The sequence below is a fragment of the Chamaea fasciata genome, unplaced genomic scaffold (genome assembly GCF_029207755.1).
Source record: "Chamaea fasciata isolate MVZ Bird 193981 ecotype frontalis unplaced genomic scaffold, bChaFas1.0.hap1 SCAF_4, whole genome shotgun sequence".
NCBI lineage: Eukaryota > Metazoa > Chordata > Aves > Passeriformes > Sylviidae > Chamaea > Chamaea fasciata.
In genome coordinates, this window is record NW_027094089.1 from 44,170,978 (window position 1) to 44,191,798 (window position 20,821).

The window sequence follows — 20,821 nt, forward strand, 5'->3', positions numbered from 1 at the left end:
ATAGCCATGAGTTATGTTTTAATAGCTGTTCTAATTGATATTGTAGGAACATTGTCACATCACTGAGCCAAGTTTAAATGTTCAAAAGCTTCCCCTCAAATTACATCTTTTGAGTGTTACTTCTTTTAAGGAGGGCTGAGATTGTGGAGAACATGGTGGTAATTCCAGTAGAACAGAACTGTTTACTCCATCTCTGAGATCCAAGTAAATCTGTCTCCTGTGGGACCTACAGACTAATTCTCACAAAAGACAAAGTGCATGGAGAGCAGGCCCTGGCCATACCTGCTTTGTTGTCTTCTCAGAGTGTGTCTGCACCAGTGTATTAGCTCAGGTCACTAGAGACCATTTTACAAAAGCAATTTAATATGCCTGATATGTCTGTTTAATGTGCAGAGTAGGAGACGGTGATGGGGGCACTGGCAATACAGGGATGGGAGTGGAGCTGTTGAAATTTGTGCTGCCTTCTCCAGAGAGGGTCCAGGACTGGAAATAAGGGAGAGGAGGTGCAGCTCTCAGCACTCACTCTTCTGTTCTACTTCTCTATTACATAGCTTTTTCAGTGCTGCTGTGAACCAATTTTCCCTTGTTTTCTGCCTTCCTTTCCCAACCATCTTTGATTCCCTTGTGTGAGAGCAATTTCTTGCTGTCTGGTGGGTAATAACAATTTTTCTCCCAGCTTCTTACTAGAAGCAAAGGTTTTTGGCTTTGGAAATAAGCATGATTTGCCTAAAAAAATACCAATTACACCTAACATAATATTAAATTTGGTCTCAACCTGCTTTTTCCTTGTGTTTTTAGGATGAATTGCAAAATGAGAAATGCAGCTGAATTGGCAATAATGTTAATAAAATATAATTTAAAAATTTATCTCTTCTACTCAGTATTGAAATAGCTTTTATTATGTTTAAAATAGTTTTCTTCCAGTTGCTTCAAACTGAACCAAGTATCCACAGTCATCTTGTTACATGGGGTCTCTGTTTTCATGAAGTGGTACAGTCCTGGATGGGCCTAAAATATACCATAAAGAAAAATAGTAGTTTTAGCACAGCTGTATCAATCCCTTGCTTATCTCTGTGACTGTACTGTGGGATTACTCAGCTTTTAACTATCATTTTTGCTTCTCCCTTGACACTGAGTGATCCTTGTGAGTCCCTTCCAACTCAGGATATTCTATGTTTCTGTGATTATTTGCTATATAAATACTTGCTTTGAGCTCTGATTATTATTTTAAAACAGAGATGAAAGTAGTTAAATGGCTAATTTGGTATTGCTTCAATTGACACTAATAATTGAATAGTAATCAATTGATTACTCATAATCTCTCTCACTGCTTTCTACTTGTAGATCATTGTGTTGTAAAATCTCTGCTGATGGGCTCTTCAGAGGTTTGGCTCTTTAAGAGTGCTTACCCAGCTGCCAGGAGGCTAATGCCCAGTGTTGTGTCATGACAAACTTAGGTACAGTGGAGGACATGCCATCTTTTTCCTTAACTGTTTTGCAGATGGAGCTCTTGGCAAAGCTTTTTTCCAGAGCTTCTGCTGACCAAGTGTTTAGAAGAGCAGCAGCAGAGTTATGCAGTAGCTTAGTTTGATGAAGACACCTGAGCAGAGTTTGATGAGGAAACTGAGCAGGATACTTTCAGTTTACCCATAATGAGGGAAGGGAAAAGTTTGCTTCTTACCTTAATTAAAAAAAAAAAAAAAAAAAAAAAAAAAAAAAAAAAAAAAAAAAAGCTTTGCTGTAGTATAAGGTCTTATGATGTTTCAATATTTCTATTTTTTCCTCTTTTTTAAGGGTCCAGGTATATCTCATCCGTATGACAGTGGGCACATAGCAATGACTTACACAGGACTATCATGTCTGATTATTCTTGGAGATGATTTAAGTCGAGTAAATAAAGATGCCATACTGGCAGGACTGAGAGCTCTCCAGCTGGAGGATGGAAGGTACAAGATATTTTATATGCTGCAATTTCCAGAACCCGCATGTGAGATGACACTTAAGAAGCATGTTTTTTGTAGAAGTAGCTATAATATTTTTGTTCTATTAGAAAATAGTTTGATTGGTAGTCATGTAAGTCATAGAACATATGCTGGTTTCTTGCAAGTAGTAAGGCATCAGAGGATACTAACAAGTTTTTGAACCAAATGTAGGCTTGCCAGGTAGCAAATCCTAGAAGAAACAATTAAAAGTTTATTTATTGTCACAGGTAATTCAACCTTTAACCTATTTTTGTGTATCATAGAATCCTTAGGTTGAAAAAGACCCTTGAGATCATGAAGTCCAGCTCTTAAACCAGCACTACCAAGTCCGGCACTAAACCATGTCCTTAAGTGCCACATTTAAATACCTTCAGGGATGGTGACTCCACCATTGCCCTGGGCAGCCTGTTCCAGTGGCAGACAACCCTTCAGATGAAGAAATTTTTTTTGATACCTAATCTAAAACTCAACTGGTGCAACTTGAGGCCATTTCCTCTGTCCCACCTGGGAGAGGAGACCAACCCCCACCTTGACCTGCCGCCTTTCAGGTAGTTGAGTGATAAGGTGTCCTCTTGGTGTTCTTTTCTCCAGGCTGAACACTTCAAGCTCCCTCAGCTGCTCCTCATCAGATCTGTGCTCCAAACCCTTCCCCAGCTCCACTGCCCTTCCCTGGACACTCTCTAGCACCTCAGTCGTCTTCCTTCTTGTGAGGGGCCCAAAATGGAACGCAAAGCTTGAGGTGTGGCCTCACCAGTGCCCAGTGCAGGGGGATGGTCACTGCCCTGGTTCTGCTGGCCACTTTCTGATACAAACATCCAAATCAGGACATCCATCATCATCTTAGGAGTCTCTGAGATTGTGCCAAAATAACCCAGATACAAAAATTTTTAAATGTTTGTAGAGTTTGGTGAGATTGTAACAACAAGTAATGAAAACCTGAATCACCATTTCTATTAGAAATGGTAGTATTAGCAATTACCTTTATACATACCTGGGAAACTGGTTCTCAACTTGCAGGAAGGAAAGAAAGCCTTGTGAGCTGTTAGGATTCCTAGGAAGTCAAAGAATTCTGCCCTAAAGAGGTAAAATGGTAAGTCATGTATCTGTATATACTGTAGTAGGTGAGAGACTGTAAGCGTAAACATCTTGAAAGAAAAAAATACCAGTGTCATTATGTTGGTAGAAATAGTTACTCAGGCTCCTAAATGTTTATAATTCTATGCATTTTCCTTGGCTTAGAATCACATCTTTTAAAAAGAAAATATAGTGTAGCTTTGGATTATATTTATGAGACTACTGTAAACTAATCTTTAAAGAAAACACTGTGCAATTCTTTGAACTGCATTTCATGTTTTCAGGTGTAACAGGTGAAACAGTGTCTAAAGACAGAAATGTTTCTTTCAGTTTCTGTGCAGTGCTGGAAGGAAGTGAGAATGATATGAGGTTTGTGTACTGTGCTTCCTGTATCTGCTACATGCTCGATAACTGGTCAGGCATGGATATGAAGAAGGCAATAGACTACATTAGAAGAAGTATGGTGAGTGTTCGCAAAATGTTACTTCTTGTTACTTTCATGCTTTAAGGCTTTTAGCTTTTTTTTTTTTAACTACAGCTAAAAAAAAAAAAAAAAGTCTCTGTCCAATCTGTATTACGGTAATTTCTTTATTTTTTCTTCCTGCTCTAGCAAGTTGAGCATTACAAAGTACATTGGATTTTTGCATTTGAATTTTCATTAAAATGTGTGTGCTAGCAAGATAATTTTATTCGGTGTGTTTGTTCACTGCAAATTAAATTTAAAATCCTCTTTATTTAAAATAATTAAACAATTGAAAGCAAAGTTTTGAAAACTGAGGTATGATGTTTGTGTAACTTAGAAAAAATGCATAAAGCACTTTTGAAAAGTGTACTAATAAAATTCTCACATTTCATTGAGCTTTTGTACTACTTTTTAAAAGACACACATTCAAATACACTAATTATTGACATCAGTTCATGCTTAAGTGTTTCTAGTCATGCACTTCATAATTTATTTATTAGATACTTGGAATGAAAAAAAATATTAGTATGTACACTTTTTTTCTGTGTCTGTGCAAGTTATCTTCATACTTGATTGGAGTAAAGGAGCTTTCCATTTTTTTTTGTGTGGTTTCATTATTTTAACTGAATTACATTTTCGAAGATAGAAATGCAATTTTTTAAGGAAGCTGAGCAAGCTTGAAAATTGCAGTTCCTTGAGTGTGAGTAAACACAGATTAAATTCTTGTGATCCACAAAGAAGACCCAAATTTATGATGACACACAACTTCTGTTGTAAATGAGTATTTTCAGTAGTCGCTGCCAGCAGCAAGATTGTAAAATTTATGTGAGAAACAAGCTTAAAAAAAGACTTCAAAATCTCCTGCTTCAGAACAATTTGGTTTTTATTTGCTGTTTATTTTTAAAGGAGGTAATTGGATGTCTCAGTATTTCTTACTGTACACCTCAAGAAGCTTTCTGGAACACTGCCATAGTCCTGGACAGATTGAGATGATCAAGGCCAGAGCTCAGTCATACCAGGATATGAACCTGCAGTCTGTTCACACCCCAGTAGCACCTTTTATCCCATTTTCCTCTCTGTTTCCCCTTACTTGTTCTTCCCCAGTCTGCTTTGGTATTTCCACTTCTTACCATTGGCCCTTTCCCTAGCCATCCCATAGTAAGTTATGCTCACCCCTGCATTCCCCAGAAAACAGTCCATGATAAGAGGGTTTCTACAGAATCCTGGAATCTTCCTCCCCGCATCCTGTAAGAGCCCTTCTGCCATAGTAGCTCACCTTAGTTAGCTTGGGTTCTCAGCATGAGTATATCCCTGCTGAATCCTCTCAGTGGGTTTCACCCAAGGGCAATGACTTATCAGTTCTTTCACAGTCGGAGGGGAGTAGCTTAGGCAGAGTGCTTGCTCTTGCTGGTTAGGTTGGGAGCCTTCTTCTTCCTCTGATCCTTTCTGGACCTTAATGTTTACTGAGATCAGTCTTTAGTCAAATAGCTTAGCAAAGATACAATAGTAAAATCAAATGTTACAAAAGAGTAGGAAACAAAACCCAAGAGCAAAACCTCAATGTAGCTCTGTACATTACATTGTCTGTTAGTTAACCTTTTAAACATTTGAGGGTAACTTTGGTCCCCGAGGAAACGGTGGAAGGGGACAAAGAAAGTTAAGTTGAACTGTGAAAGGTACAAATCAGCTTGTGTAAAAGGAGTATTTAATATCCTAGGAGTCTTTATTCTGAAAATGAGATTGTTAAGTTGAATGTGACAGAGATATGTAAAGTAACAGGTAGCACTGAAAAAATAAAGGCAGCGAGAAGCAACTACTTCTTTCTAAGACAGAACAGACAGAGAGCATCAGATGAGGCCATTAATTGAGCAGGCAAGTGGATATTTTTTGAAAGTTTATAGTTTTGAAGTGGTACTGGAGATTTACTGTGTAGTGTGATCTTGAACCAAATTTATAATTTGCTTCTAGAGTTTAGCACTAACTGTTGCCCCAGGAAATTCCAGTCATTATGTTCTTGTTGTAAAAATATATACCATTTTAAAAAAATTAAATGAAGCCTGAACATGGCAAGACATCTTGGAAGGCCTCCTACTAATACTTCAGTAAAGTAGAACTGAGTCTTGATGTGGTAAAAGTTCAGAAGATGTTGTGTCTTAGCACAAAGATTGTGTCTTTTCCTGGCTAGCTCAGAGAGTAACTTAGAGAGATCCTGTAAGCAGTGTTCTGTAGGCAGCAGTCATCCTGGCATGTAGAAATGTCCAGCAAGACATGCTGTATTTTTGTCCAGGTTTACCATGATTTGGTAGATAAGTATACACTGGGTTCAGTAGGACTTTTTTAAACCACTAGTGTGCTGTGAATTCACTGCGGCATTGGTATGCACATGTGTACTAGTTCTCTCTGTTTTTTTCTGGGTTTAAACTCCTTAGTCCACCAGTATTTCTGTAAATTAACTCAGTTGCAATGTGCCTCGCAATTCTAGGAAAAGACACAAAAAAATTGCATCCTGCTTGGTCGCATTTAGAGCTGCAGATGTGTCTGAAGAAGTCTCAGACATTCAGTGACTAGCCCATTTTTTAATTTCACCGCAGCAGTTGTTACTTCCTTTCATTCTTTCATCTGTTTTCAGCACTTTCCTTGAGGTGTATTTCAGTTCAATTACCTATCACAGGAGCCAAATATTTCTTAAAGTGTATCTCATAAATAAATACAATAAGCGTGAAATATGGCACCAAATAATTTTAGCTTGATTTCTCTCACTAAGACTTTGTAGATGGTGCTAAAACAAACCTATAAAATGGAACAATTTTAAGTAAATTCTGTTTGAGATTCTTTCATTTGTTACTCCTTGTGTAACTAGCTATACAATTAATATAGATATAGACTTTATTGTAAATGCTTATTCCTGTTTTGCTACGTCACCTCATTCTGGCACTTTTTTTAGTTACAGGACAAAAGAGATTTCATTGCTCAGTACTAAACTGCTTTGACGGAAAGGTGTGGTTCTGATTCACTGTAGTATGTCACTTGTTTGCACCTAGTTGAAGCAGTGACAGTTACAGAACTTTTTTCAGTTTTTCAAATTGGCATACAGGTGAAGTGCAACTCGTGCATTGAGACTAACATGACTGGTTAAACACAGTACTCTGTAATAAGCTTGTGGATTTTTTTGTTTATTCTTTGGAATTTGTTGCCTTTATTGATGCAGTATAAGGATTGTGGCATACAATTCAATACAGCTGAATGAGGGAGTGCAATTGTGTAGTTAGGCATGTCAAGAACAGCAGGAGATTGCAACATAAACAATGTTTAGGATATTAAAACCAATTGAATCTTCATACAGAATAGGTAGCCTTCTTGTTGTCATTCAACTAAAAAAGTGTTTTTACAATGCTGATCACAAAAATAATTTTGGGTCAGTTTTATTGTCAGTAAAATAGTCAGATTCTGACACACAATTTTTACCAGTGTAGGTTGATTCTTGTCTTTCACATTCAAAACTCAGATATATCACTAATCAAAAGACAACAGACACTAGGATGCTGAGATTTTGAACAACTTCTAGAGACTCAATAACACTGCTTTTTGCAACAATGCTTGGTGTTATTAAAAGAAGAGATATTGCAAGAAGCTTTAAAAATGTCGTCTTGCTTCTTCTAGTTTAGTCTTCTTCAAATGCAGTTGTATTGGTCTGTTGATATAATTAAGCTGGTTGTAAAAGTTGAAGACTTTGAAGATTTTACCCAACTGGATTTACACGTTTCCTGATGATGGTATTTAATTATGCCGTTGTCATGTTGCAGTAACTAAGAGCTCCTTTTCCATACAATTTCCTGAGTCTTTTCAAAAGAACAAAGAAATAAAAGTATTCCCTAGCTCTTTAGGGCAGGCAAGTCCCCAGAGAGCAGCTGCTGTCTGTAAATAAATTGGCATCAGTTAGCCAAAGCGTCAGCTATTGTCTATTAGAGTTTAAAGCTAATTGTACAACCCAGCATTCTAGCATCTGGGATGCACACTTAACAGCTTTACTTTGTCATACATAAAGCAAGCCACCTCCTCTTAAAATTGCTCTTTGTAGAGTTAATTAGCTTCATCAGCATAGCTTTGCTAATCAGCTTGCCTTTTCTTAGCAATTAATGCATTTGTAGAATGTGGTAGCAAATTTATACTGGATCCTCAAAAGGCAGTGGAAAAAAGAAGAATTCACACTGTGTGCTTTAACATTCAGAAGTTCATAGAGATTTCTAAAATTTACTTGTTCAAACTTGAGAAGTCAAGCTGCAACTTGAAGTGTATGTATCAAATATTAGTCTTTTTAGTTGCTTCAGCTTGCAGCAACAACTCAAAACCAGGAATACAGTTTTAATGTAGCTTCTGTGTCTTCTTCTGTTTGCTTTTGCTTTCTCAATGTCAGCTTTAAAAGCAGATGTACAAAATAATCCTTAGGTAATTTCTAAAGATATGATAGTTCTGTAGCCATTGTTTGGTTCGGACTATGGGAGTCATTAGTGGTTTATCAAAGCATCCTGTATCTACTAGCCACTGTTTTAGAGACTGTTTCATAGTCAGGATCTGAAGGATGTGGGGCAGAGATTTTTGCTGCTTACTGTCTGATCAGATCATTAATTGAGCAGTTGATGTAGGCTATGTAGGACCTATGTAATTTGACTTTAAAATGTACCTCATTGTTCCTACTAAGCATTTTGGTATTGTTCAGAGATAATTCATTAAGTATTCTATAAACTCTTGTAAAATAAACATTTTCCGTTTTATGAATAATTTCCTATATGATCCTTTGTTTCTTTTCAAGTAAAATGATGTAATGGTTTTTTAGGAAAGAAATATTATTGTTCTTACATATACACGTGTTCCTAGATTGCTCATGAAAGATGTGAACTATGATATTATTGGTGCTTTACCAGTCTTGAGTTTCTCCTTTTGTTGCACTTAACAGAGTGATTTTTCAGCACTGTAATGGTAGTTTTTTTGCAGTAATATTTTGTAGGCCAATTTAAGTTTGTTCCAATGTATGTTATAATTTTCTTCTTGTGGTTTTTCTTCTCTTTTGTTTAAAGCCTGATGTACTTGCTTCTTACAAGAAGCAAGCTTCTTACATATTGCTTGGATTTGAGTATTCTATACACAATAGTACCTTTCATTTTGCCTATGTTTTAATATTAAACTGCTCTTGAATTAGAGACAGATTGTATTATCTATTTAATTTTATTTTGATTACATTTTTTTTTATACCTGCATTACATGCTTTTTTCTTTGTCGCAAAGATATGCCTACCCTTTTTCAGGTTTCTAACATATGTTACAACTAAAATTAATTCCATGAAAGGCATAAAAACTGCCTGCATTGAGACAGGGCTGATTTGTTAACTGTGTTATGTCAAGAACTTTTGGAGATTCATATTTTTTTCAGGTCAAATTGTGGCAATGATCTGATGATAATTTTGCTGATAAACTAAGAAATTGCAATGTCTGTTTAAGTGCTGTGGTTCTAAAGTAACTGCTTTGTGGAATTTTTTTTCTTCAGTCATATGATAATGGCCTGGCACAGGGAGCTGGACTGGAATCTCATGGTAAGAATGTCAAAGTGTTCTACACCTTTCAGAGTGGTATTGAAAATGCTGTAAGAGGTGCAGGGTATGCCATGCCTTTCCTTCTTTTTTGATTTTTAAGGAAGTGGTATGTGGAGGAGCAAATCCGAAACATTACTCCAAATATCATTTCTTCACCCATTAGATCTAGCTTAATACTTGAACAGATGGGCTCTTAGTCACCTCCATCAATCTTACGAGTGTTTTGTTGAAAGTTGTTGTTTGTAGTTCTCAGCTGTTGCTGACAGAGCAAACTTTTTCCACATGTGCCATTGTTACTCTGAGGATTTTATCTGCAAGAAATTTTGTGCAATGTAACTGATATTTCCAATTTCAACAGCTTACATAAAACAGAAACATTTCCTCTGATAGATAACAGCATCTGTTGTGAGTTCAAATCTTGAAGCAACAGTTAATTTTTGTAGAGTTGGAAGATCTGAGGATAGGAATCCCCAGGAGACTGCTGTTTTTAAACAAAATGTTTCTATGCCATGAAGTTGCAGTCTGCTTGTGACAGGGGAGCTTTTGACTTTTAGGTGACTGATGCTAAATCTGGTGCTGTGGTCTATTTGACAAGGTGGTGATTGGTCAAAGCTTGGATTCTTTCACCTTGGAGGTCTTTTCCAACCTAAATGATTCTATGATCCTATCAAACATTTACTATCTTTGTCCTTAGTATTGAGCTTTGATAGGATTTTTGTCTGTTTCCTTCCTGCTGGATCAATAAAGCTGAAAAATTTAAATTATACCCCTAGGTATTAAAACAATTGGTTAACTAACTTTCTCTAGAATATTAGGGATAACAAATAGTAGTACTTCAGCACTGCATTTCAGCATCAGAATGAAAATAATCTTACAGCTCCTGGGGTCTTCCAGCACCATGATATTGTAAGGAACTTTGGGGCTCAAGTCATCTGTCAATAGTTTGCCTATGGTCTTTCCAAGCCTCTGATTTTTTCATATCAGTTATTAGACTCAAAATAAATTTCAAAAGGTGATGGCTAGGCTACGCAAAGAACATGAGTTTATCTTTTTTACTGTGCAATTCCCTGATGTCAAAATATTCATAGAAGCACAATTTTTATGTATTACAACCATGAGAGTCCAGGAGACTTTTCACTGTATTAACTGTGCACTTTTATTTTTTTAAAAAATAATTTGAATATGAATTTTTCTTCTCCTTCTGCTTACCAGATACTTCTGTCTGTTTATATCCTCTGGGGGATTGTGTCTGAGGCTGGCTTTGGCATCTCTGCTTCAGTCTGATTGCTGGCATTCCAATAGCTTTCTTTTTTAAGTTACAAATGAAGAAATATTTTTGTTGCAATGCCATTTACTTATTTCTGGACTGCTGTGTAATGTAAATTGCGCAGCATTGAGAGAAGAAACAGCTTTAAGAAAATGAGCTGGTTTGTTTCTGCAAGAGCTGGGGAGAGATTTCTTTTCTCCCCTTTGACATACCTGCTGAACTAGAGTGTTCTTATTCATTTGAATTTTAGACTTAATAAGTTAGTTAAAATTCTGACTGAAATCAAACACACTTCAGAATGTCTGTATCAAAGCATTGCAAACCCTATTCTCTCTCCACAGGTGGCTCTACATTTTGTGGTGTTGCATCACTGTGTTTGATGGGCAAACTGGAGGAAGTTTTTTCAGAAAAAGAACTGAACAGAATAAGAAGGTGGTGTATAATGAGGCAACAGAATGGCTACCATGGACGACCCAACAAACCTGTAGACACTTGCTATTCCTTTTGGGTGGGAGCAACATTGAAGGTAGTGTACAGAACAGCTATAGAGATCGTTATTGATCGTATTGATTGATGTTTTGATTTCTTTAAGCACTATTTTCTTTGCTTGAAAGAGTTAGGTATTTGGCACAAGTGCCACCAGTATGCACCAGTTGATTATAGATGTCTTTCATCTTGCAAAAAATGCAGGAAATGGAGGTTTACCAGATTAGTGCTATCTGTGCTGTCACTGCTTATCTCAAAAATAGGCACTATATTGTAGTGTCAAAAATATACTAAGTCTTAGTTAAAAACTTAGTACTAAGACTTATATTATTGTTACAATCTAATTCCTTTTCAGCTCTTGAACATATTCCAATATACAAATTTTGAGAAAAACCGAAATTACATCCTGTCAACTCAAGATCGCCTTGTTGGTGGATTTGCCAAGTGGCCAGACAGCCATCCAGGTAAAATAATTTCTCAAAATTGCAGTGAGTGTGTTCTAAGTAAGAAATACATTCCAGCCATCAGACATCTGAGAGATGTAAGGGAAACCATACCCTTCAATTAAAAAAGAATAAAACACAAAACAAAAACCAAACAAGAAACCAAAAACAAACCTCAAAATATATTAAGGTTTTCATTCTTGAAGTGTAAAGAGGGAGGTGAAGTTTTTTCAGTCACAGTGGAAGTGAGCAGTTGTTGTTTAGATGATGTTTGTTGTTTTTACTGTTAAAAGAGTATCACTGTGTATTTAGTATGTGTTTAACTGTTCTGCTTAGAGGGAACATTTTGTTGTAGGTGTCTCTGTAAATTGAGTTTAATATGTTAAAACTTATGTATCAAAACCTATATATTGAAACAAAAAATTTATCAAAAGTTTGTTTAGTAAATTAATAATTTAACCTTATTCAGAAGTCATTGATATGTATAAAAACAGTCAAAGTTCACATAGTTATGTACTGTGATTTACAGATTGTGGTTATACAAGTATGTCTGATAGTTATTATGCTTTCAGAAGTGGATAATTTGAAGTAGTGAAAAAAACTTCAAAAGGATGCTAAAATCTTTTAGTTTTAAAAGTTGCTAGACTACAGTTAAGGTATTTTAAACTTGTGAAAACAAAGCTTGTGCCAGTAGTGTTTGCCCATGGCGTTTTGTACAGGGAAGATGAACAGTCTTAACTGACTAAGTAAGATAAAAAATTACTCATAATAAAGGAAGAGTCTGTTTAGAATCTGTGCCCTCTCATCATTTCCTTTTGAACAGCAGTTCAGAATTTTTCAAGGTGAGCTTACACTGAAAATACAGTGCTTGTGATAGATTTGCATCTGCCTCTTCCTGAAAACCAGTTCATGATTTCTGAGGAATTTAGATGTATTTACTCCTCATCATAGAGATTAAACAGTATCATTTGGAGGGAGTATTTCGGTTTATCCTAATGAAACATCTTGTGAGTCAGAGATTAGAAAAGTCTGTTTCAAATACCCATAATATGTGAAATGCCTTAACCTGTCTTAAACCTAATTTCCTTTTATGACAAGGTTGCCCCCCTAGTTGACCAAGGGAAGCCAGTTGACGTAATCTAAGGCTTTCAATACTGTCGCTTCCGGGATCCTTCTGGACAGCCTGTCCCAGTACATGGGTAAACGCATGATGGGTGAGCAACTGGTTCACTCATTGGGCGAAAAGGGCTGTAGTGCATGGAGTGACATCAGACTGGTGACCTGTCACTGGAGGGGTTCCACAGGGGTCTGTCCTTGGCCTTGTGCTCCTCAACATAAATGACTTGGATGCAGGACTGGGAGGAATACTAAGGAAGTTCACAAACAACACTAAATTGGGAGTAGCTGTTGACTCCCTTGAGGGCAGAGAAGTCTTGCAGAGAGACCTTGATGAATTAGAGAGATGGGCAATCACCAGCTGTATGAAGTTTAACAAGGGCGAGTCCTGGATGTGTGGATAGAGTGGGAAACAAGAGGCTGGAGAGCACTGCAGAAAGGGCCCTGGGAGTCCCGATGAATGGCAAGTTGAATATAGGCCTGCAGTGCCCTGCCAGTCAGAAGGGCCCCTGTGTCCTGGGGTGCATCAGGCACAGCCTCACAGCCAGGCAAGGGAGGGGATTGTCCTGCTCTGCTCTGCACTGGGGCAGCCTCACCTCGAGTGCTGGGGGCAGTTTTGGATGCCACAATACAAAAAAGACATCGAGCTGTTAGAGAGTGTCCAAGGGAGGGCCATGAGGATGGTGAAGGACCTTGAGGGGAAGTTGTATGAGGAGTGGCTGAGGTCACTTGGTCTGTTCACCCTGGAGAAGAGGAGTCTGAGGGGAGACCTCACTGCAGTTACAACTTCCCTGTGAGGGGAAGAGGAGTGGCAGGCACTGATCTTTCCTCTCTGATGATGAGTGGCAGGACGCAAGGGAGTGGCCTGAAGTTGCATCAGGGGAGGTTTAGGTTGGATATTAGGAAAAATTTCTTCACCCAGAGGGTGACTGGGCACTGGAACGGGCTCCTCAGGTAAGTGGACCAGGCCCCAGCCTGACAGAATTAAAGAAGTTTTTGAACAATGCGCTTGGGCACATGGTGTAACTCTTGGGATATCCTATGCAGAGCCAGGAGTCAGATTTTGATTGCCTTTGTGGAGTCCTTCAAATTCAGTGTATTTTTTGATTCCATGATTCTGTCTTTTAGCATAGTTGTGACTGTTTGATATGATTTAAGATAGGCAAGACAGATAATAATTGTTTTTCTTTGTTTACTGTGTGTGCATGTTCATGTATTTTTCAGGCTTACTGTAGCATTTTTTCCTCAGGCAGATGGTGGCATAAGTCTGTGGTCATGTTTTGAAGGAAAAGTTAGTTATGAAAAAGTAAAGAGTTCTGTTATGACGAAAGACTAAATGCAACATTGCAAAGATGGCTTCTGAGGACTTGTGTTTTCATTGTTAGAGTTATGCAGCTGAGTTCTCAGTCTCATATCTGAAAGGCAAGCTGTCTTTCAATCATGTCTACACTATAAAGACTCCTACGACTTAATCAGAATTAGATTTTAACCTTTGTGGCTCCTACTTTATAGAAGCTCTGTTTGAATTTGGGGACTTAAGCTGTCTTTGCTGTGCCATTATGTTTTTAGGAAGAAGACTAACTAGCAGACAGTCAACTGTTTGTGATAATCTATGTGTTGTATGGACTTGCAGTGTTAAAAAGTAACTCTTTCCAGCTGATTATTCAGGGAAATACTCTTTTGTAGACTTGCTGTGTTCCCATGCTAACACACATCAAAACATGTTGTGGAGGCCAGTAGCATTATTTAACACAGAACTTTTAGGAGAGGAAGAAACAGCCTCAGGTTACACCAGAAAAAGTGTAGATTGGATAGTGGGAAAAATGTCTTCACCAGAAGGGTTATAAAACATAGGAACAGACAACTTGAAGCAGTGTTTGGGTCACCCTACCTGGAGATACAACACTTAGGGACGTGGTTCAGTGCTGGTCTTGGCAATGTTAGGTTAAGGACTGGATTCTGATCTTAGAGGTCTTTTCCAGCCTAAATCATTCTGTGATCATTTTAGCCAGATACTAAATTATTTGCACCTCTACACAGTGCTGCCTGTTGAGATTTTGCGAGGGGCACATGAAATTCCCATTGTCTTTCCCTCTTTCCTGTGATTTCATGGGCAGATAGTCCAATCTGACAGCTTGCTGCTACCCAGAGGAGGCAGACTCCGCAAACTGTAACCCTGGGCTAAGGCGGACATTAGCAGCAGCATGGAACAGGAGAGTAAGAGTATCCCGTTTTGGTGGCAGGCAGCTCTTGATCAAGCTGCATGAATTCCTATCCTTAGGGTAATCTCAGGAAAAAGGGAAGCTAAGAAAAGCAATGATTTCTTCAATTTCTCCAAATCTTGCTGTTGGTAGCTATTGACAATAATTTTGTCGTTTCAGTAGTTAGCTGCTCATAAAGTAACTAGCCAAAAAATGCTTGTGAGAAAAAAAAAATGCTTTCTGGACTGATTATTTTTAGATACTTAAGTCCTTTTGCTTTTTGGTTGTGGCACTTAGAAAAAATGAAGTACTGCACAAGTTGTTATAAAAGAAATCTGGGCTTTTGATAATGCTGGTTGCTTTGGGCAGAAATGTTTTCCTTTCATCAAAACTCAAGTTTAAAATACAGTGCCTGATTATTTGTTTTCCTTGGCTGTAATTACTCAGAGGTGTTTGAATATGGGAACACTTGGCTGTTGCAACCTGAAATAATTTTATTTTTCCTTTTCTGTCCTTCTTTCAGATGCTTTACATGCCTACTTTGGGATCTGTGGTTTGTCTTTAATTGGGGAATCTGGTATTTGCAAAGTTCACCCCGCCCTGAATGTAAGCACAAGAGCATCAGAGCATCTTCACCACCTTCATCAGATCTGGAAAACACGGACTTTAAACTGCGCTCAGATGACACACACTTCTCTATATGACTGATTTAGACTTGAATTTAGTTCTGGTAGCATAATTGTAGCCCAGGGTTAAAAGCCATGTATAACCAATGTGCTCTTTTAAGTGCTGGAGTCATACAATCAAATCTGTTTTGCTGGCATCACTTTGATAGGGAGTTGCCTTCCGCAGATTTTTCTGCGTTGTGAAAAGGGGAATATTTTGATGATATAGAAGTTTGTCACCGCAGACTGTAAATGGCTTTTCAGATGGCTTTACTTCTAAGAAATCCCTTGAGGCATTTAAACTTCATTTTAATTTTATTTTTTTAAACTTGTGCATACTGTGTCAAAATATATAATGGGGAAGTATTTTCAAAATTGTTTACATATCATACAGTATAGCACAGAACATTGAAGTTCTTTATAATCTTACTGTTTGACATATTTTTGGGTAGAGAATCTCTCATATTAAGTCTCAGTTAAAAGTTACCTATTATCATCAACTTTAAGATTCCATAAACTTTGTTTTTCAAAAACAAATTAATTAAATACAAATAAAATTATTTTATTCAATATACTGGACTTACAAAGTTGTGTGGCCTTGCTAAATGAATTTCATAATTCTTCTGAGTAGGTTTTACACAGATGTAGTGGATTGTTAGCCAGACAAAGAATTTTCATCTGAAATAGTTTCTTCATGTGAAGTTCACTAAGAGTGTGGTTTATTGATGTGTGTCAATAAGAGATATTCAGCCTAGTCTTTTGGAAGCATACCTGTATGCAAGAGTAGCATAGAACCTGCTTCCAAAGACAAACCTTTGCAATACATTGAAGTTGTTCAAAGTAGAGTAATGATGAACATTCTCAGCTTCTTTAGTGCTTTACTAGTGCCTTACTTCGTATGCTTGAAGTGCTGTTCAGAGTTGAAGCAAGTGACTTTGCAGCTGATGTGTTTGTGGCAGGTCAGTTTGTGCATTCAGTAGTCACCACAATGTCTTTCTACTTGCCAGTCATAAACAGTACTTTTTTTTTTTTTCCTAATGGTTCCAAAGACAACTGAAGACTTCTTAAAACATATTAGGTGCACCACTTGCCACTGCTGAGCCCAAAGAGACAGGATGTAGACCACTTTGGCCAGCAAAAAGAGCTTTGGGGATAAACATGATTCCTGTTTTGCAATGCAGGGCAAGTGAAAAGGGTAGTGCAGTTGTACCCCTAGCACACATGTCAGAGAGGTCCAATAGGTATCTCTAGGCTACCAGGACAATCCCATTGTCCAAACCTGTAGCAGCCTTCCTTCCTAAATAAATAGGTTTTTTTTCTATAGCAGATAAATTTACGTAGCAGCTTTGGGAGCATAACTAGTGATAGGGATCTGCTTGGAAAAGAAGAGGAGGAGCAGGGTAGGGTGTGTGATCTAGACATCTGCCAGTAGACACTTTACTTAAAGGAGGAGAGACTCAAGAGTTGGGAAAACTAGGAAGTTCAGAGGGGTTGGAACCAAGAGAACTGTGAGGCTAGTACTGGAGAGAGGGAATGAGGTGTTTGAGTAGGACTGTTGCAGAGTAAGAGAAGTGAAAACTGGGAGATAATGAGGCTGGAGGCAAGAGTAAAGAATGTGGAGTAATAATGGAACCAAACTGGTGAAAAGTATTTGAGCTACTTAGAGTAAGATTAGGGAGTAAGAGAAAGATACTGACTCAAGGAACATGAAGGAGTTAAGGGGGGAGGATAGAGCTTGGGAATTGGTTTTATTGCTCCGTGCTCAGATGATCAGAAATCCAGCCACACGTAAAAATAACTAGCAAGGTTCCTTAAAGAGAGGATGTCCCAGGCAGGGGCCTCACTGCATCAGTTCCTGTGGGAATCTTATTTTCCTGGAGAGGCTTAATGGGATGTTGATCAGCAAGGGCTGAAGTAGCTTCCCTGAGCAGAAGTCTCTTAGGTCATGGGGGTCTACCTAGATGAAAACCCATTTAAAACCAAACAACAAAAATCTTGAAGTAAAATTTGATCCAAAAAGCACAGTATTTTCTTGTCTTTACATCAGATGGTGACGACAAGTTGACTTCATATTAGGGTAGGATGGGTGTCTGGAACACGGTGTAGTCACAATGAAGATGAGATGTAATTGTAGCTACCCATCCCCAACACTGCTTCTCTGCCTTGCTGGTGTACTATCTTTGACTTTTTTAGCATTTACTACATACCCTGGTAGAGGGATTAGCTTTGAATTTCAGAAGAGATAAATAAGGTGTTCTTAGTCCCTGCTGAGAAACAGCCTAAGTATTCATTCTTACCTAGGTTCGTGAGAAGTGTTGTATTTGATTACCATGAGGCAAATCCATACTTGCAAAATCCTAAACTATATTCCTGAGTTGCTCTACGTGTGACCAGATTCTCATCTGTGAGGGACATCAGGGTCTCTCAGCAGAAAATACGGGAGTAACAGTGAAAAGTCAGATTATATGAACAAGAAAAATTCTCATGACAAGTAATTTAACAGTTTTCTACCTCAAAAAGCAGGTGACATTTCTTGCTATGTTTTCTGCATCTGTAAGCTACAGATATGGGTTCTTTATATGGATTTTGCATTTCTTGTCCTTGGCCCCCAGTTATTTTACATCATCTTTTCAGGCTGCATGTTGACAGTAGAGCTAGCCTTTCCTAAAGGTTGCACGAGGTGTACTTGTTTCTCGTTAACTCCCAAAGTTTGATGAAGCCAGAAAAATATCTATGCTTTCACCTCACACTGAGTATCTAATTACTTTAATTCTTTTGAAATTTTTAATCTTTTTTAGGTTAACAAAAATCTGTACTAATAACCAACTCTGCATTCATGATTGGCCGTTCTAAATGTCTCAATTGATGTCAGGCAAACAAAGATGAACACTGAATGTTCCTGTGTAGCAGACATCTGGATTCTGACTGTATTGAATTGTCTCTCTGATTTTTGTGGTTTATTGTGTCTTCTGACTAGAAAAATGTTAAATGAGGAATCAGCGGACAAGAGGTTCACAGAAGTCCATAACCTAAAATCACTTTTAAAGGGGATACATCAAAATAGAGCTAAAATTTAAATGTGAATTGCAAAGTTTAAATGTAGCTGGAAAAAGCAAACAATGTGATTATTACCTACCTCTAATAATTTTGTGTTAACCACAGCTTTACATTGCTGAGACTGAACCTGCATAAGAAATTAATGCAGTAAATGGCTTTACCGTGTGGTTGAGGGTGTAAAACCTCTTGGCTATCAGTCTGACAAATGGGAGTGCCTCCATCCTAGGTGAAATACTCCCAAACTCTATGTGTGGCCCAGGTTTCTCTTGCAGAAAAACGGCTTTAAAATGGTATGTTTAACAAAGGGAGTCAAATGTATCTTTTCCATAGGATCGGAGGACTGGGGATTTAAACACTGTCACATTAGGGCTTTCAGGCCCACTTGATTTGTACATAGCTGCTGGTGGATATGGTAACACCATTTTGGAAGGCTGCTTCCAAGCATGTTTGTATTTATGAATGTTCATATTGAGAACTGTTTTTTCTAAACGGAACAATCATCATCACTGAAAAAAAAAACTAGCCAGTAAATTGGTATTGCAGAAATACCTGAAATACGTATGCTGAAGCGCATATTAATAGTACCTTGCTCTATGCTCTATTGCCCAAGGTAAAAGACAACCTGAGTGGAGCTAAAGAAGCTGCATCAAATGTGCTTTCTCCATGAGTGCCAATATAAAAATTAAATACTCTGTAGAAACTGCTGCGTTCCCTAAAAAATACATTTTGACTTTGTGCTGAGTGAGCCATTCAGTATGGGGTTGCCTAATATGGAAGGGAAGAAACAGTGATCTCCAAAGTCAAAGCCTTTTATGGACAGCTCATCTCCTGGCATTTTGGAGAAACCCTATTATGAGTGACCCTGTGGAGGTCAAAGAGATGTCAGGACAGGCATGAGAAGTAGAAAGACCCTAGGTGAGAAGATGCGATTGGTGCAACTACGTATGCGACATCTTCAAAATTCATCAGTTCTATGAGATTACTGGTCTGTTTACGTTGATTTTAAATACTGTGGTGGTTCTGAAAAGTTCTTTTTTTGCTGTTGCAAGAAAAGACCACTTAAGTTTTCCTCACTTAAGATGGCATTGGGTGAAAAAGAAGATAGTCTCAACATCTTTATACTAAATGGTTACTTAATTACTCCACTGAGTGGTTACAATGTGTTGTAGATTTAGACTTTCCGTTCACCATTTTTAAGCTTTTGTGTTCATGGTCTCTATTTGCTTGATTAGTTTCTGAGTGTAATAAAAATCAATGAACTGTTGGGAAACTGAGGGAAAACTGTAATTTTTTTGAACTTTAGCTCTTGTTATGTCTTTCTTTCCAAGTTGGATGTTCTGGGTGAGGACCTGTCTTCCCAAGGGCACAGAGAATGACAACCTCTAAAGGTTTTCAAGATGAACTCACCAAAGGAAGCAAACCCTGACACTACTGCTTTATTTTTGAGGCACTGGAAAAGTGCCTTGTTTGATAACTACATTGTGGGAACATAGAATCATAGAATGGTTTGGGTTGGAAGAAAATTTAAAAAACATCTGTTCCAACCCCCCTGCCATGGGCAGAGAGACCTCCCACCAGATCAGGTTGCTCAAAGCCCAATCTAGCCTGGATCTAAACACTACCAGGGATGGGGCATCCACAGCTTCTCTGGGTAAACCTTTTCCCAGTGGCTCACCACCTTCACAGTGAAGAATTTTTCCAGGTATTAATCTATTCCCCCTTGTCCTGTCACTACATGGCTTTGTAAAAAGTCCCTTTCCAACTTTTTTGTAGGGTCCCTCCAGGTACTGGAACATGCTATAGGTCTCCCTGGAACCTTCTCCTTCCCAGGTCAAACAACCCCCTCTCAGCCTGTCTTCACAGGAGGGATGTTCCAGCCCTATGATCATCTTCATGGCCTCCTCTGGATGAATTATACAAGGTCCGTATCCTTATGTTGAGGATCCCAGAGATGGGTGCAGCACTCCAAATGGGATCTCACCAGAGCAGAGCAGAGGGGCAGAATCCCCTCCCTCCCCTGCTGCCCACACTGCTCTGGATGCAGCCCAGGATATGTTTGGCTTTCTGGGCTGGGAGTGTTCATGGCTAGGTCATGTCCAGCCTCTCACCCACCAGCAGTCCCCAATCCTTCTCAGAACAGCTTCTCTGAATCCATTTGTTGCCCAGCCTGTACTCCTGTCTGCAGGACTTTGCACTTGGCTGTACTAAGCTCCATGAGGTTCGCACAAGCCCCTTTCTCAAGACTGTCCGGGTCCCTCTGGATGTCATCCCTTCCTTCTGGTGTGTGGACAGCACCAAGCAGCTCAGAGCCATTGGCACACCTGCTGAGGGTGCACTCAGTGCCACTGTCCCTGCTGCCCACAGGGATCTGGAACAGTGCCAGTCCTAATACCAGCCCCTGCACAAGGATGCTTATCACTGGTCTCTACTTGGACGTTTAGTGTTGACCACTACTCTTCTGAGTGAGACCATACAGACCC

The 20,821-nt window shown here is 38.5% G+C and overlaps 1 protein-coding gene across 2 annotated transcripts in view; it reads left to right on the top strand.

Moving 5' to 3' along the window:
- The window catches only part of PGGT1B (protein geranylgeranyltransferase type I subunit beta), a 44,353-nt gene extending 24,742 nt beyond the window's left edge, over window positions 1–19,611 (top strand). For both annotated transcript variants that reach the window (XM_066181404.1, XM_066181406.1), the window contains exons 4-9: window positions 1,795–1,946; window positions 3,387–3,519; window positions 9,061–9,106; window positions 10,715–10,899; window positions 11,215–11,323; window positions 15,143–19,611. In XM_066181404.1, coding sequence (XP_066037501.1) covers window positions 1,795–1,946; window positions 3,387–3,519; window positions 9,061–9,106; window positions 10,715–10,899; window positions 11,215–11,323; window positions 15,143–15,327 — 810 coding nt within the window. In that variant the 3' untranslated portion in view covers window positions 15,328–19,611. The remainder of the gene's footprint in view (window positions 1–1,794; window positions 1,947–3,386; window positions 3,520–9,060; window positions 9,107–10,714; window positions 10,900–11,214; window positions 11,324–15,142) is intronic.
- The last annotated feature ends 1,210 nt before the right edge of the window (window positions 19,612–20,821 follow it).